Consider the following 16966-nt stretch of genomic DNA (forward strand, 5'->3'; position numbering starts at 1 on the left):
AGGGATGCACATCTTGTCATCTGTTCGCGGTTTCGGAAAGCATTGTACATATATGTGACAAAAGTTACTAGGACTAGTTGCATATCCATGAACGAAGCAACTTTTTTTTTTTTTTGTGGATAATCAATGGAAATCTTTATTGAGAACAAGTTGCCAAAACAGCAACCGAGAATGCATCAAGCTGATATGACATCAAGCACAAAGCAAAACACCTTTTCATTATTCTAAACAGAGTATCTACAGGACCTAAGAAAGTCTATAGATAGTCGCCATGTACAACAAATTTCTTTGTTCTTATCGGTACAAGCAGGGAATGATCCATTTAACCGAATTAAGTTTGACAAACATGATGGATAAGAAATCTGCAAGAAATAAATGTAAACACAAAATAATAAAATGTTGAACAATAGATCCCAAGAAAGTAAATTGATCGTGGTAGTGAGACAACGAAAAATTCAAAAAAACATCCAGTTCTTGGAATGACCCAATTTGGACTAACCCAAGTAAAGCCACCCATTGTCGGCCATAAGTAATTATAAGTTCATGTGGGATGTGGCCACAGCCTCCATAAACTCTGCATCCTCTCCCATAGCCTCTAGAGTCTCAGGCAAAAGGCAAGCTTCAAAATCAATGCTGCCCTCTTCCTTACCAGCAGTGGCGACTCCAAGAATTTTTTTCAGGGTGTTCCTAAAAATTTTTTCTAGCAAATTTTTTTTTTTTGGTACGCAGTTTTCTCTGTAAATATTTGTCTATAATCCTAGCAAAAAAATAAACAATAAACTATAAGTTTATTTAAAATATTAATAAAATTATTAATTATTGTTTAGTTGTTTTATTAATTTATTTGTCTTTTATAAATTATAATTTTTTATATTATTTTTTAATTAATTATAAAATTATTAATTGTTATTTAGCCTAACATAATTTAATTTGTTTGTTTTTTATAACATATTGGTTAATTAAATTATTATTTATTAATTGTTTTTTCCAATTAATTAAATTATTATTTATTAGTTGTACATTACACTAAAAGAGTAAGTCATGTATATATTACACATTTCATATGCTAATGTGCACATTACACTACTCATCAAACAAGTCTGCCAATCAAAAAATTTCACAATCATAATTTTACAAATCACAATAACATTACCCTAAAAGACAATTAATATCTCACCAAACAGTTCAACACCAATACCAACACACACCAACCACCGGATAAGAATGAAAATAAAACCAAAATACCAAATTCAAAAAGTCAAAAAATTATTAAAGTTAAACTCCACTCACTCACTGAGTGCTTCAGCCAATCACTTTCTTTTTTTTTTTTTTGTTGAAAGGTGCTTCAGCCACAGCTCACAGTGTTCAGATAAAGACTAAAGTTAATAAAGAGAGAGTGAGAGTCATAAGATTATTTATTTCATTTCATATTTGAGAGAGAGAGAGAGAGAGAGAGAGAGAGAGAGAGTGAAAGACTTCGAGAGAGTCAGAGAGAAAAAGAGAGAGAAATACCTGGGCCGATCTCCGTCTCCGATGTGCGAGTGCGACTTGCGACGGCGACGATGACTGAGCGACTGCGACTGGAACTGGGCTGATCTCCGTCTCCGATGCGATGAGGCCAGGGGCGACGATGTCCGATGAGGCTAAGCGACTGCGACTGGACTGGAGCTGGACCGATCTCCGTCTCCGATGCGATGAGGGGCGACGATGTCCGATGAGTGATTGCGCTGGAGCTGGGCCGATCTCTGATGCGATGAAGGGCGATTGGACCGATCTACCTTCTAAGGGGAGGCGCCGTTGCTCCGTTTTTTCTTTTTAGGTTTGTTTTGCTTTAGTGATTTTCTTCTTTTTTTTGAGAAAAGCTTTAGTGATTTCTGATGTCTGATGATGTACTGAACTACTGATTTGAGGTTGCTGATCTGTATTGGTTTTTTTTTTTTTTTAGAAACTGTGGGTTTTCTTTCTCTGTAATTTGTTGGGCTTGTCATGGGCTTGATGTTGGGCTTGCTAGTTGCCGTCCGTTGTTTTGCTCTGTTAGAAATTTTTTATTTTTTTTTTGCTTTGTTCTGTTACAAATTTTTTTTTTTTTTTTGCTTGAAAGTAGAACAAATATTTTTTTTTTTTTTAATTTGAGGGTGTTCCTCGTTCAAACTGAGGGTGTTCCTTTTTTTTTTTTACGGGTACAAAAATAAAAATTTTTTAATTATTATATATATAAAAAAAAAAATTTCAAGTCAGGGTGTTCCTGGGAACACCCTGAGCATAACGTGGCGCCGCCACTGCTTACCAGGAAACACAAGTAACCGCCCATCAAAATTAGTCACAGAACCGCTTCGCAAAGCCACGGGTTTTCCCCAACCAAAGTCATTACCATACACGTTGTGCCGTGGGGAGCTTCCTAAGAGCACGGTGTTAGTTATGGGGCGACTATATAGTTCATCATCCTAGGATTTTTCACCCATTCATCTAAGAACTTTCTCACCTCATGTGGCGTCTTTGAAGCAAGCACATTGTTTATACGCCAAGCCGCCCAGCCGAGACCATGTTCTATCAGTTCCCCTGCTGTGCTTGTGGCACTCGCCGTTTCCACCGCATTCCCGAAGTGCTGTTTTGGCAACGGCGGCTGCATCCTTTGCCTTGTACCCATAGCAATCGTACACTTAACCTCTTCATCAGCCTCCAGACACCGACTGCGAGTCACAGATCGCCAAAAATGACCCAGTAGTGCTTGCAGAGATGAGATCCTATCGGTGCCCATTTCATTGTTGGCCTTTGCTTTAAGTTCTGCAATTTTTTCTTTTGTAAAGTGAAAATACCTTTGTTTTAGCGGAGGAGGAACCAACTTCTGAGTCTTTTCTTCATGGATATTTGGTATATGAATAGGAAAGTTGATGATACTGTCAAAATGGCTACGTTCAAATATAGGATGCGGCTGCAATTTCTCGCAAGTGCCTCGAGAAATCTCAGACCAAGTATTAAAGAAATGCCAGAACGTGGTTCCATCACAAACCGCATGGTTTAGTGTGCAACCGATGAAGATACAGTCAACAAGCTCAGTTACTTGCACTGACAGCAACGGCTTAGAAATGCCCTCGCAGTTTGGAACACAATTCATAAGAAAGAAGGAATCGACAATCTGGGGAAGATAGATAGGCTCAAGGATATCAGCCATAGTAGTACCATCTGCAACTGCATGGACGAACTGGGCTCCATGATTATTGCAGTCAATGAAGAAGGAGGTGGTGTTATCTTCACTGTTTTCAATCATGGCAAGACGCCCAGCAAGGGGATAGAATATATCCAATGTGCGGGAGAGAGAGGATTGTAGGTGATGAATCACATTGTTTTCTTCAAGTTGTTGCTCCTGTGAAGTTGTAGGTTTGAGAAAGATGAGGCCCCTTTGAATAGGACCGTATGTGAGGAGGCGGAGATCCCATGGAGTTAACTCGATTCTTCTGGTTGAGTAATTGTTACCGGTGGGTTGGATAGTACTGGTGGAAAGGAAGTGAACCATGTGGAAATTTGATTTCTTCGCACAGAAGTGTAGGACTTTGCTAAGAAACACTGTAGGTCGAATCTCATCAAACACTCACGTATGATCATGCCCAGGTTGCCATTTATGGCCTAAGATCGAGCTAAGATGCGCAGTTGGGGTTGACAGGATGACGATTGACGAGGCCTTCTAGCAATGCAGGATATGGTCATAATAAATAAATAATTCTAGTACAATAATTTTTGACACTACATGCTACCAGAAAGCCCGTTAACATTGAATATATACAAATGTCATAGACAGCTGTACATAGTTTGCGACTTAAAATAATTGTTGTAAATATTATAGCATTTTATACAGTATTAAAATTATTTAATATAAAAAAATAAATCACATTTTAGTCCATCGAGTTTAAAATTCATCCACTCATTCGGTAGTCATACAAAACTATGTAAAAATGCATTATTGATGAAAATTTATATTGACACTATTCATCTTACATTTAATTTTTTTTTTTCACATGAGAATGAATGAACATGATGGATATTGGTTATTGTAAGTAAAAAAAAGATTAAAAAGGATTAATATTTTAATAAACTATAGTATAAAATAAATAATTTGATATAAAATATATTAAAAAAATATTTTTTGCAAAATAAAAAACATAAATTCTTATACTAAAATGCAATTAACATCCATGGGAGTTACTAATGGTCACCGATGTGGTAACTAAGTAATGACACTATGAGGGTTTGTCGGTGAATTAAAAAATGACAAAATTTAGTTACAAAATTTGTTGTAACATTAGACAACAAGTTTACTCATTATCTTTTTATTAAAAATGAATTTTGACAAATCCCTCACATAGAGGAAATGAAAAACTTATTCCAGTCCTTAGTTTCAACTTTAAGAAGAAATGAAAAACTTCAAATCCCAGCTGAGCTCACCACGGAAGACTCAACGAATTAGGCAGATCGGAATATCAGCGCTTACCTCCTTGATTGAATGGCCTCAGAGTGAATGGAGTTTACTCAATGTGTATGTTGTCAGAGTTACCATGGACCAAACCAGGGGGAAATCTTGAATCAGTGAATACTTAGCCAGGAACACTCGATCCGGACAAGAGGGCAAGGGCGCTGTCCTCTCTATTTAAGAAGCTTAGTTCAGTAAGACAATCAGGTTTACCAAGCTTTGAGGAAACTACTTACTCATTTATGCCTGGACGCTGGAAGAGCTACTGGGCTCTATCGATCCAGAACTCCTAGAAAGTTACTTCGATACCTAGATAGCAGGAGACTAGGAGAGGAGGGGGTCGCTCGAAGAATTCACAATTCACTTCTAATCCATTTCTTTAAGTAACCAGACTTGTACTCAAGGCACTGCCCTTACTTTGTGTACAAAATCCCGTTGTAGCACTCACAACGTGAGGCATCCAGTATACCTCATTGGCAGCAAGCAATGGCAGAAGAGTGATCGGCGTCAGAGCGGACACAGACCTGGGATCTGGTCCCTCTTCCTGAGGGTAAGAAAGCTATAGGGCTTAAGTTGGTCTATAAAGTGAAGACTCACTCTGATGGCACACTTGAGCGGTACAAAGCCCGTTGATAAAGAGCATAGCGGGCGGGGGTTTCCTGATTCGCTTTCAACCTTCCCCATCTGTTCTTACACACGGATTTTGCCACTTTAAATCTTTCTGGCCAGTGTCTGGATTCCTTCTGCTTTCATGCGTGCTGATGCTTTCAACCTCACTCAAATAGGGGGTGGCGTTATATTCCAAACTTAATCATAGGCTGGGCTCACGCACTTTCTTTCTATAGAAAAGGGTTCGATCATAACATAAGCTTCTTTTAAGGTATCCCCCTTCATACACCATTGTTATAAGAAAGCAAAAGCCTCTCCTAGCCTAGGGATCGATGCTTCTCTTTCTATGAGAATCCTGCCCAGATGAAAGATCATACGCTACCCTCAATAAGCTTCATGAAAAATTTAGTTACAAAATTGGTTGTAACATTAGGCAACAAGCTTACTCAATATATTTTTATTAAAGATGAATTTTGACAAATCCACCATTGGAATACTTCTTCTTCTTCTATCCTCCATACTTGCAAAATTTCTATAAAATTAAAAATTAATAGCTTTGTCATCAATAGATTGTTTTAATTGAAAGTTTGTACTTTAAAATTATACATAAAATATAAACTTATAAATCATACAGTAAATAATATCTGATTGATATAAATTTTGACATGTGTATTAAGAGAATAAAGAACATGCAAATTAACGGTTAAATTTTCAAAATATGTAGTAATATTTTTTTTATTGAGTAAGGTTGTAGTGTTAAATTGTAATTAATTTTGAAGCTAAATTTTGTAAATTAAAAAAAAAAAAAAGAGAGAGAGAATAATGGTGTTCCAAATTTTTTTTATTTTGGTCAAGCGGTTGTTGTGGGTTCTTAAGGGTTTTTTTTTTCTTTTTTTGAAAAACAATGGGTTCTTGAGGGAAAATAATAGGACTATCGAAAATGGCACAACCTTGTGCCACAACTCGTCACGTGGCGAGTTGTAATTGGTGAAGATGTGTCCCCACATGGTCCACAGACACTCCTTCACCAGTCACAACTTGCCATGCGAAGAGTTGTGACACAAAGTTGTGCCATTTTTGGTGGTCCTAGCACAACTCAGTTCTTGAGTGTTGGGTTGTATTTTGGATCTGTGGTGGAACTGTTGTTGCTAGCTTTTTAATAAAGTTGAGTTAGTTTGTGTACGATACTATCTATAATGTCGCTTGTTTTTGGCCGATATATTGTGATGAAGCTTTGTTGGTTCTTGCCCATCCATCTCTAGATTATTAGGGAGTTTATATTATTTTATTAAATAGTATGTAAAAATAAAAATGAGATGTTGAATAAATTGTAAAATAAATTGAGATGCAAATGCTATTGCTTTGACCGTAGATTTCTTCTTCTGTTTTTTATGTTTTTTTTTTCTAAGATATGTTAACAAGCACAACTTGGTGCTTGTTAAGTACAAAAGAAGACCAAAAAAAAAAATGTTAGAAAAAGTCAAAAAAGAAACCAAATAGTACCTACAAAACTGAAAAAACTACATAAATTAACTTTAAAAAAAAACAAAAATTTTATTAGAAAAAAGTAAAAAAATATTGTGATTAACGGCACCTTGCAGTGCCCATTAGCACACCTTTTTTTTATTCTAACTTTTTGTTGTTTTGTGTGGCTGACAGGTAGTGATAACCCACATGAACATTATTCAAAATTCAAACTCTACCACTTTTTTCAGTTTTTTAAATATAACTATTTAAGACTTTTTCGTTTTGTGTGTACTTCCCATGTGAACACTACAATGACTTTTTGATTTTTTGGTTGAGAACACTGCCATGACCAAGACTTTATTTAAGTATTATTTAAGGTGGAGGGTGCATTTTTAGGATAATGATTAATAATTTATTTTAAAAAATTATGAAAAAAAAGTAATTAATATTTTGACTTTTTTTCCATTTCTCATAAAAATAATATTAAAAATTTCTTAAATAAATTATTAACTATTGTCGTCCTAAAAACACCCATTAACATGATCCTTATTTAATACTACATCAAATATCAATCCTATTATAAATGTTATTTATTATATATTTTTGCTGAGAATATTATATATTATAAGTATAATGAATTAACATTTTAGATAGAGTTTAAATTATTAAATAAGATATGAGTTGATAATTTTAAATATTGTAAAAAAGTTATATAGGCTTCTTCTTTTTCCACTGAGACAAGTTATATATAGGCTTTGACTTATGGATATACAACTAATATATATATATATATATATAAAATACTTAGTGATAAACTCGAAATGGTACACTGGTATTAACCGGTACTAAAATATTTTATTTCCCTTATCAAATTAAAAAAACCTCTGGTATGATATTGACTCCCTTAGATTAGATTATTCTCAACAAAAATGAAGGTTAGATGTTTTATTATTATCATTAAGGGAATTACGTTTATTTTGTTTGTGAAAAGGGGTTTTGTGTTTTTATTTTGAGAGGGCTAGTGATTATTTTAACTTTTGAATTCTTTGGGCCAACTTTAAATTTGGGTGTAAACACCCTGGGAGTAAAACTGATATTTGAACTGTTTAATGAATATGAATTTCACTTATATATAATTGAATTAACCACAATCAAAAGTCAAAACAACATATAATGCACGACAATTAGACCATCCAATCAAAAAATTGAGCCACATTAAGATTTAACGCTAGATACACACTTTTACAAAATGTGTGTGTGTATATGTATATATATATACACACATACATACATAAATAAGCAAAACTAAGAGAAAATTCAATTAAATTTTAAATTAGAGTCTAACTTTGCACCATGAGTCTCATCTAATTTTTAAATTTGTGTGTCAAGTGAATTATTAGGTGCAAAAATCAAAGAGTTTAAATTCAATTAGATTCTAAATTGAAGTTCGATTTTGTGTCATTTATCCCATCTAATTTTTTAATATTTGTAGCAAGCGAATTATTGTGTGCAAAAACCGAAGAGTCTAGATCCAATTAGATTTTAAATCATATATATATATATATATTTGATTGTTTTTAAATGTACTCTTGCATGTGCACAGGATTACACACTAGTAATTGATAATGTATGACCTTTTCATTTAGGTGGCGTGAGCCAATTTAGCTCTCTTAAAGTGAGTTTTCATATTTTATTGTATACTAAAAATAATTCAGGCAAATATATATGGAGAAGTTTAACAATATGTGCATGTGTTTTTTTTTTACCAAGAAATTATATGATTAAATCTTTTTTTTTTTTTGCCAAGGATACAAATTTGGTTTAAAGTTTAAACACAACTTTCTACATTAATTAGCACTTTTTTCTTTAATAAAAAAAAAGGACTAGCCCTAAGCAAGTGATTGTCTCTTAAAAGTTATCCACAACCCTAATGGCTTATTTGGATTGAGGGAAGGGAGAGGGAGTAGAGAGGAGTTGAATAAAAATTAGCCTGATAGGTAAAGTTAAGAAAAAATCTAATTAAATTTTAAATTGAAGTCTATTTTTACGCAACATGGCACATCTTATTTTTCAATTTGTGTGTCAAGTAAATTATTAGGTGCAAAAATTAAAGAATCTTAATTCAATTAAATTCTAAATTGAAGTTCAATTTTGCGCCATGTGTCCCATCTAATTTTTTAATTTTTGTTACAAGTGAATTATTGGGTGCAAAAACCGAAAAGTCTAAATCCAATTAGATTCTAAATTTTATATATATATATATATATATATATATATATATATATATATATATATATATTGTGATTGTTTTTAAATGTACCCGTACATGTGCACATGATTACACACTAATGTAGTATAAACCATGTGATTATGAGTGTTTAACTCTAATTGGCCCTTAATTGGATTAAGTACAATTAGTTTCATGTCAAAATTTCTTTTGTTTAATTTTAAGACAATGATGTAATTAAAGAAAATCAAAAAAGTTATGAGATAAATTAAACCATTTTTAATTTTCCCTCCTTGAAAGGAGAGGAACAATTGAAAATTGAAATCATTAAAAGAAAGTTCTGATTATGAAGTGGCTTTAAAATGACTTGAAAACTTGTAATTATCCTCAAATTAAAATTTGAAAATCTAGCAAAACCAGCCAAAAATCAAAGTTGGAGTAAAAATATGCCTAGACACAGGTACCAATTGGCACTCGTGTCCTAATTGCTGGCAAATTCGAGTTTTGGCACACTTTATCAGCTTGAAGCATGGAGTAGTTAATGTGCATGAGGATAAAAACAACTTCAAAAACTCCTACAAGAATGGAAATGAGGAAAATTCAAGCCTTGTAATACATTTTCCTCAATAAATAGCACACCCCCACCACCAAATTCAAGCCTTATAATACATTCACCTCACGCACTCCTCTGAAATTTTTTTTTTTTTTTTTTTTTTCCCTTCTCATCATTCCTCTCGGCGTTTGAAGCTGTGAAGACTGAAGTGTTTTGATTTTTTTTTTTTTCTTTTTTCTTTTTTCCTTCTTGGTCTTGCCCTCACCCTCTCTGCTCTCTGCTTCTCGACGGCTGAAGGTAATATTCTTTTCTTTTGATTATGATTACTTCATTTTGATTTTGATTTTGATTTTCTTGGTTCTGTTTTTTTTTTCTTCTCATTTCTCTTAGCTTCATCAGGTAATGTAATAATTAATATTCTATTCTTTTGATTTTGATTAATTGATTTTGATTTTGATCATTTTCTCTCTATTTTTTTTTTTCATTTATCTCGGCTTCATCTCAGATTCTCAATTCATGTTCTCGGCTTCATCTTAGGTTCTCCTTCCGTGACTTCACTGGTAAGTGGTAACTTCAATTATTAGTTTACAATAGCATTTTAGTTTATTTGTGATTTTGTGTATGTTGTGGATTTGATTTACAGAGCATTATTGTTTGTGAAATATAGTTTACAGAGTATTATACTATTGATAGTGCATGTTGTGTTGATGAATTTATTTGTTGATAAAATGGTTACTGTCGGTCTGAAATTATTGACTATTGTTTGTTTATGTTATGTTTATGAATTTATTTGTTGATAAAATGGTTGTTGTTAGTCTGAAATTATTGACTATTGCTTGTGTATGTTGGGTTGATGAATTTATTTGTTGATAAAATGGTTGCTGCTAGTCTGAAATTGTTGAGTGAAATGGAGTCTGCCTCTGTACCATCTAATAAACGTGCTTCTACAACCGGGTCTAATGCTAATTCTTCATCTGTGAGAGCGAAATGTGATCCTGCATGGGATCATGTAACTGAAGAATTGAAAGATGGAAAAAATAGTTATAGATGTATACATTGTGGGAAATTTTATAAAGGAGGGGGCATCAATAGGATGAAAAGACATCTAGCTAGAATTAAAGGTGATATGACTGTGTGTACAGGTGTACCTTATGATGTTAGGTTTCAAATGATTGAGAATTTGAAGAAAATTTCTAAATCTAAAGAACAAACAAAAAAGGATCAAGAAGCATCTAATTATTCGTCACTAGAGGACTCACTAGAATTTGAAGATGTCCAAGAAATTACTCCTAGAGGTAGGGGTTAGGTAGGGGAAATAGAAGTGGTCCTAGTAGTTTTCCACCAAGATCCAATCTTGGCAAGAGAAAAGTTTGTGACATTGGTAATTACTTCACTCCTAGAACAATATCGGGAGCTCAACCTTCTATTAAAAGTGTGTTTTCTAGCAAAGAAAAGAAGTGGAGGGTGGATATGGCTATAGCAAGATGGATGTATGATGCTTGCATTCCAATTAATGCTGTGAATTCTAGTTATTATCAACCTATGTTAAATACTGTAGCTTCTTATGATCCTGGATATAGAGGCCCAAATTATCTAGCCCTTAAAGTGCCTTTGTTGAGAGAAGCAAAAAGAGAAGTCCATTTGATTGTTGATTCTCATCGTTCATATTAAGCTGACACTGGTTGTACAATAATGGCTGATGGGTGGACTAATACTAGGTATAAAACATTGATTAATTTCCTTGTCTATTGTCCTAAAGGAATTATTTTTATACGTTCTGTTGATGCTTCTGACTTGGTTAAGGATGCTATTAATTTGAGTAACTTGTTTGATGAAATTGTTAATTAGGTTGGTCCTACAAATATAGTGCATTTGGTCACTGACAATGCTGCAAATTATGTAGCTGCTGGAAGAATTTTGTGAAAAATATAAGAACATTAGTTGGTCACCTTGTGCAGCACATTGCCTAAACCTAATTTTTAAGGAGATTGGGAAGATGGATCATGTAGATAAAGTTGCAAAGCATGCATCCAAGATCACAGTGTTCATCTATAACCATGTGGCTTTGCAAGCTCGGTTGAGGACTAGAAAAAATTAAACAAAAATTGTGCGTCCAGGGCCAACTAGGTTTACTACTACTTTCATTGCCTTAGGGAGCCTTAAGGAACATAAGTATGACTTACAAGCTTTGGTGACTAGCAAATTTTATGTTGAATCAAGATATGCAAAAGATAAAAAGGCAAAGGCAGTGGTGAAAATCATTCTTGACAATCAATTTTGGAATGATTGTCATGTAATTGTGCATATTATGTCACCATTGATTCATTTATTACGCATTTTTGATTCTGATGAAAAATCAGCTATGGGTTATGTATATGATGACATGTATAGAGCAATTGATGGAATAAAGAAATATATATATATATATATATATATATATATATATATATATATTCAAGGACAAGAAGAGACTATGGGAGCCTTATGTTAATATTATCAAGGATTGTTAGGATACTCAATTCTATAGAGATATTCATGTTGCTGCTTATTGGTTGAATCCTGCATTCCAATATGACTCATCCACTCTTAATAAGAAGCTAGAGACACAATCTGTTGTAACAGATGTTATTGAATCAAAAGTGTTAGTTGGTCGATTGAAGTTGGTGGAGGAATTAAAGCTATTTTGAGAGCGTGAACAAACTTTTGGAACCCAACTTGCTCAAGAATTAGCCAAGGCATCTCAACCGGGTAAGATATTATTTGCTTTAGCTAATAATAAAATGAAAATATGTTTTAAAGATTATAGCTCTTTTTTATATTTTTGGGATAGGTATAGCTGTGTTTATTGATTCATTGTATCTTTGTTTTGTGTTGCATATGGAACTTAGATGAGTGGTGGAAGTTGTTTGGATCTTGTGCTCCAACCTTACAAAAGTTTGCAATTCGAATCCTTAGCCAAACAGCTGCCTCTTCGAGATGTAAGCAAAATTGGAGTGTTTTTGAACAAATACATACCAAAAGAAGAAATAGATTGGAGCATTAACGACTTAGGCCTCGTTTGGGAGGAGGGAATGGAATGGAATAGAATGGAAATGAATGAAAAGAATAATTTTAGAATATTCTTCCTTTCCCTTGTTTGAGAGTTTTAATGGAATGAATGAAAAGTTCGTTCCTTTGTTTGGGAGTTTAAGTGAGAGGGAATGGAATGGGTAGGAGGGAACACCCATTCCTCTCTATTCCCTTAAAACCTCAAATTTTCATTCCCCCCAAAATTTGGAGGAATGGGAGGAAATAAAATTAGATTTAATGAATTTTTTACTAAAACTCCCAAAATACCCTTATATATTCAACCCTTTATTTTAAAATAGGGGTCTAATAGTAATATTGTCATAAAATGATTCTATTCCATTCCCTCCATGTTACTCCCAAACAAGATTACTTACATTCCATTCATTTTCATTCATTTCCATTCCTTTATTTTAAAACATCCAATCAAGGTTACTTAATTCCATTCCATTCCATTCTTTTCCCTTACTTAAATACATTCTATTTCATTCAATTCCTTTCCATTTCCTTATGATCATTCTATTCCATTCCATTCCATTCCCTTCCCTTATGAACTCCCAAACGGACCCTTAATGATCTTGTGTATGTTCATTATAACTACCGATTGAAAGAAAGGTATATATTATATAATCTCTTTGTTTCAATGTTTTTGTGGGGAAATATGAGTGATTAACTAATTTGGTCAAGTGGGTTCTTTGTGATTGTGAAATATAAGTGATTTTGTTACTAATTATTCATTATATTCATCTTATGATATAGAGTCAAAAGGAAGTAGTTCAATTTTGATCCTATTGATTATGCAAGTATTGATAAAACTGAATTTTGGATAGTGGAAGATAAGGAACCTCCATTTCTTAATCATGAGGAGATAAAAAATGCATTATATGAAGAGGGAGCTTATCCAATCGAAGAAGGGTCTTCTAGCCATGTACAAGGAGGTTAGTTTATAATAATTCTTTGCCTAGCTAGTTGCATATTTTAATTAGACTATTTATGATTTATAAAAAATGATTATTAGAATCATTATTTCATTTATTATTCTTTGGTTTTGGAATTTGTCTAGATATGGACAATGAAGTAATTGAGGATGATGATGACATCAATTTGGAATCATTTGGTTATGAAGTTGATGCTCCTCCCAGATTTAGAGATGAAAATCATCCTATTCAAGTTAAAGATGAAGAAGATGAGAATGAGAATGAGAATGATGATAATGATAATGATAATGATGCTAGTGGTGGAGCATTTGGTTCACATGATGATATTGATTTCAATTTTTTTCATAACAAATGAGGCTTGGGTCTTAAAACTTAGTAGTTATTTGTTTGAAACTTTAAAACTTATTTGCTATTTGGATGTAATGAACTTATTTGTTATTTGCCATTTGGATGTAAATGTAATGACTAATAAACTTATTTATTTGGTTTTGTTGAAAGTTTATTATGTTAAGGATGATTGTTTTGTAATGTTATTGTGTTAAATTCTTTAAAAAGATTTTATATACTTATATACTTCTTTTTTTTTTTTTTTAAGGAAACGTATTCATTACTATTGGTTTGTTAGTTTTAGTATATTAAAAATTTATTAATTATTTATATAATTTAAATAAATAATAATTAAATTATTTATAACGTCACCGGTTTGACCATCGGTTGGACCCCGGTCCAACTATAAAACCAATAATTAGCTCATTTTCCAATTTTTTCACCATACCGGTTTTTAAAAGCATGCTTCTTGTCATTTGTTCGTTGTTTTGAAAAGCATTGCACATAATAAATGTGACAAAATGACTGGGACTAGTGGCATATCCATGAACGAAGCAACATTTTTTTTTTTTATAATCAAGGGAAATCTTTATTGAGAACAAATTGCCATACAGCAACAAAGGGTACAGCTGAGAAACAGCAACAGAGTACAACAATTAGCTGACATGACATCAAACATAAAGCAAAACGCCTATTCATTATTCTTAACAGGGTTTACAAGACCTAATTAAGAGAAAGTCTATAGATAGTCTCTGCAAATTTCTTTGTTCTCATAAGTACAAGGGAATTAACCTTTGAACTGAATAAGTTTGACAAACATGATGGCTAAGAAATTTGCAAGAAATAAATGCAAACACAAAATAATAAAATGTTCGACAAAAGATCCCAAGAAAGTAAATTGACGTAATAGTGAGACGACGAAAAATTAAAAAAGCATCCAGTTCTTATGATCCAGTTTGGACTAACCCAAGTTAAGCCACCCGTTAATTATTGGCCATAAGTAATTATTGGTTGGTTTGGATTGAGAATTTTCAATCAATTTTACTTTACTCCACTTCAATCTCTCTTCCTCCCCTCAATTTAAACCGAGCTTATAAGTTCATGTGGCCACAGCCTCCATAAACTCTGCATCCTCTTCCATAGCAACTAGAGTCTCAGGCAAAAGGCAAACTTCAAAATCAAAGCTACCTTCTTCTTGCCCAGGAAACACAAGCAACGACCCATCAAATTTAGCCCCAAAACCGCCTCGCAACGCTATGGGTTTTCCCCAACCAAAGTCATTACCATACACGTTGAACCATGGCGAGCTTCCTAAGAGCACTTTTTTAATTACGGCTGGGCTGCTGTTAGGGTTCACCACCAAAGGATTTTTCACCCACTCATCCAAGTGCTTTCTCACTTCTTCTGATGTCTTTGAAGCAATCATGTTGTTTAAACGCCAAGCCGCCCAGCCGATTCCGTGTTCTATCAAGTCCCCAGCTGTGCTTATGACTATCTCCCCGTGCACTGCATTCCCAAAGTACTGTTTTGGCAATGGAGGTTGCATTCTATGCCTCGTCCCCAGAGATACAATGCAGATAACCTTTTCGCCAGAATCTAGACACCGACAGCGAGTTGTGGATCGCCAAAAATGGCCCACGACTGCTTGCAGAGATGAGATCTTGTCGGTGTCCATTTCTCTGTTGGCCTTTGCTTTAAGCTCTGCAATTTTTTCCTTTGTAAAGTGAAAAATCCTTCGCTGCAGCTGTTGAGGAATGGATTGCTCAGCTTTTACTTTTAGAGGGCTTGGTATATGAATGGGAAAGTTGATGATACCGTCCAAACAACTACGTTCAAATATGGGGTACGGTTGCAAATTGTCACAGTTGCCTCGAGAAATATCAGACCAAGTATTAAAGAAATGCCAGAATGTGGTTGCATCAGCAACGGCATGGTTTACAGAGCAACCGATGAAGATGCCGTCAACAAGCTCAGTTACTTGCACGGCGAGCAATGGTTTGGAAACGCCTTCATAGTTCGGAACACCGCTCATAAGTAGCAAGGAATCAATAAGATCAGGGATATAGATAGGCTCAAGGATATCAGCCACAGTGATACCATCTGCAACTGCATGGACAAATTGGACTCCATGGTTATTGCAGTCAATGAAGAAGGATGTGGTGTCATCTTCACTGTTTTCAATCATGGCAAATCGGCCAGCAAGGGGATAGAATATATCCAATGTGCGAGAGAGGGAGGATGCTAGGTGATCGATCACATTGTTTTCTTCATCAAGTTGTTTTTCTTGTGAAGATGTAGGTTTGACAAAGAGGAGGCCCCTCTGAATATACCCAACTATGAGGTGTCGGAGATCCCATGGAGTTAACTCGACTCTTCTAGCAGTTGAGTCATTGTGACTCGTTGCTCGGATGGTACTGGTGGATAGGAAGCGAACCATGTTAAATTTTGTGTTATGAAAATACAAGCATGATAATATAGCAAGCACCATAACACAAAATAGCAAGCACCAAATTAATGCGGTTAATTAGCCTAAATTCAAGTCTAACTCCGGGGCTAGCCAACCAAAATTCACTATAATTATTTTAATTCTTGACTTAATTTTAATTTTAATTTTAATTTATTTTATGTGTGCATTTTTAAAATAAGATATGAACAATTAATTTCTAAAAAATGATATACTTTTTCTTTGAAATTTATATTTAAACTAATAATAAGTTTTTGTAAGAAAATTTAGATTTTAAATAGATTGGTGTAGGCTTATCATCTAACCAAGACATAAATCGATTTTTGCTATAGGCGGAGATGAAACTCTAGGTTTTTTATTCAAATATTCGAGATTTTACCAATTGAGCTCACTGGAACCCACGATTAAAAGTAATTTTAAATGGGACTTAAATAGAATGAGCTATAAGTAGTCTTAGATTAAGTAATTTTAGATGGACTTAAAATAGTTTTGAATAGGTTGGAAGTATTACACATTCAAAATTTTACAAATGAGGTGGAATGACACTTAGCACAAATTGAAGCTCATTTAAAATATAAGAACATTTGGTATCAAATTACTCATCTACTATACAATCAACATCTCAATTTGATATATTACGTAGCTCTAGCTTTATGTTAGTAGTTTATGTTGCGGGGTGTGGAAGTAACAAAAAGCATAGTACGTCTACTTCTAGAAAATATAAAACAAAACATGTTTGCTTTTGAAAAATAATTTCAAATTTATGAGGGTCCTTGAACTTATAAGGAAAAAGTGGTCTGGAATTTACCACAGAATAGGGAGATAAAAGTCTAAATTTTATTGATTGAAT

General features: G+C 33.7%; 1 protein-coding gene and 1 pseudogene across 1 annotated transcript; both read right to left on the reverse strand.

Annotated features, from left to right (window-relative positions):
• Nucleotides 1-533: 533 nt before the first annotated feature.
• LOC142625375 (putative acetyltransferase At3g50280) lies at nt 534-3437 on the reverse strand (annotated as a pseudogene).
• An 11314-nt stretch (nt 3438-14751) lies between these two features.
• Nucleotides 14752-16089, reverse strand: LOC142623781 (putative acetyltransferase At3g50280). Its single transcript, XM_075797240.1, has one exon. It carries the CDS (start codon nt 16087-16089, stop codon nt 14752-14754), a length of 1338 nt encoding a protein of 445 aa, XP_075653355.1.
• Between the last annotated feature and the right edge of the window lie 877 nt (nt 16090-16966).

The sequence above is a fragment of the Castanea sativa genome, chromosome 2, assembly GCF_040712315.1.
Source record: "Castanea sativa cultivar Marrone di Chiusa Pesio chromosome 2, ASM4071231v1".
Classification (NCBI taxonomy): domain Eukaryota; kingdom Viridiplantae; phylum Streptophyta; class Magnoliopsida; order Fagales; family Fagaceae; genus Castanea; species Castanea sativa.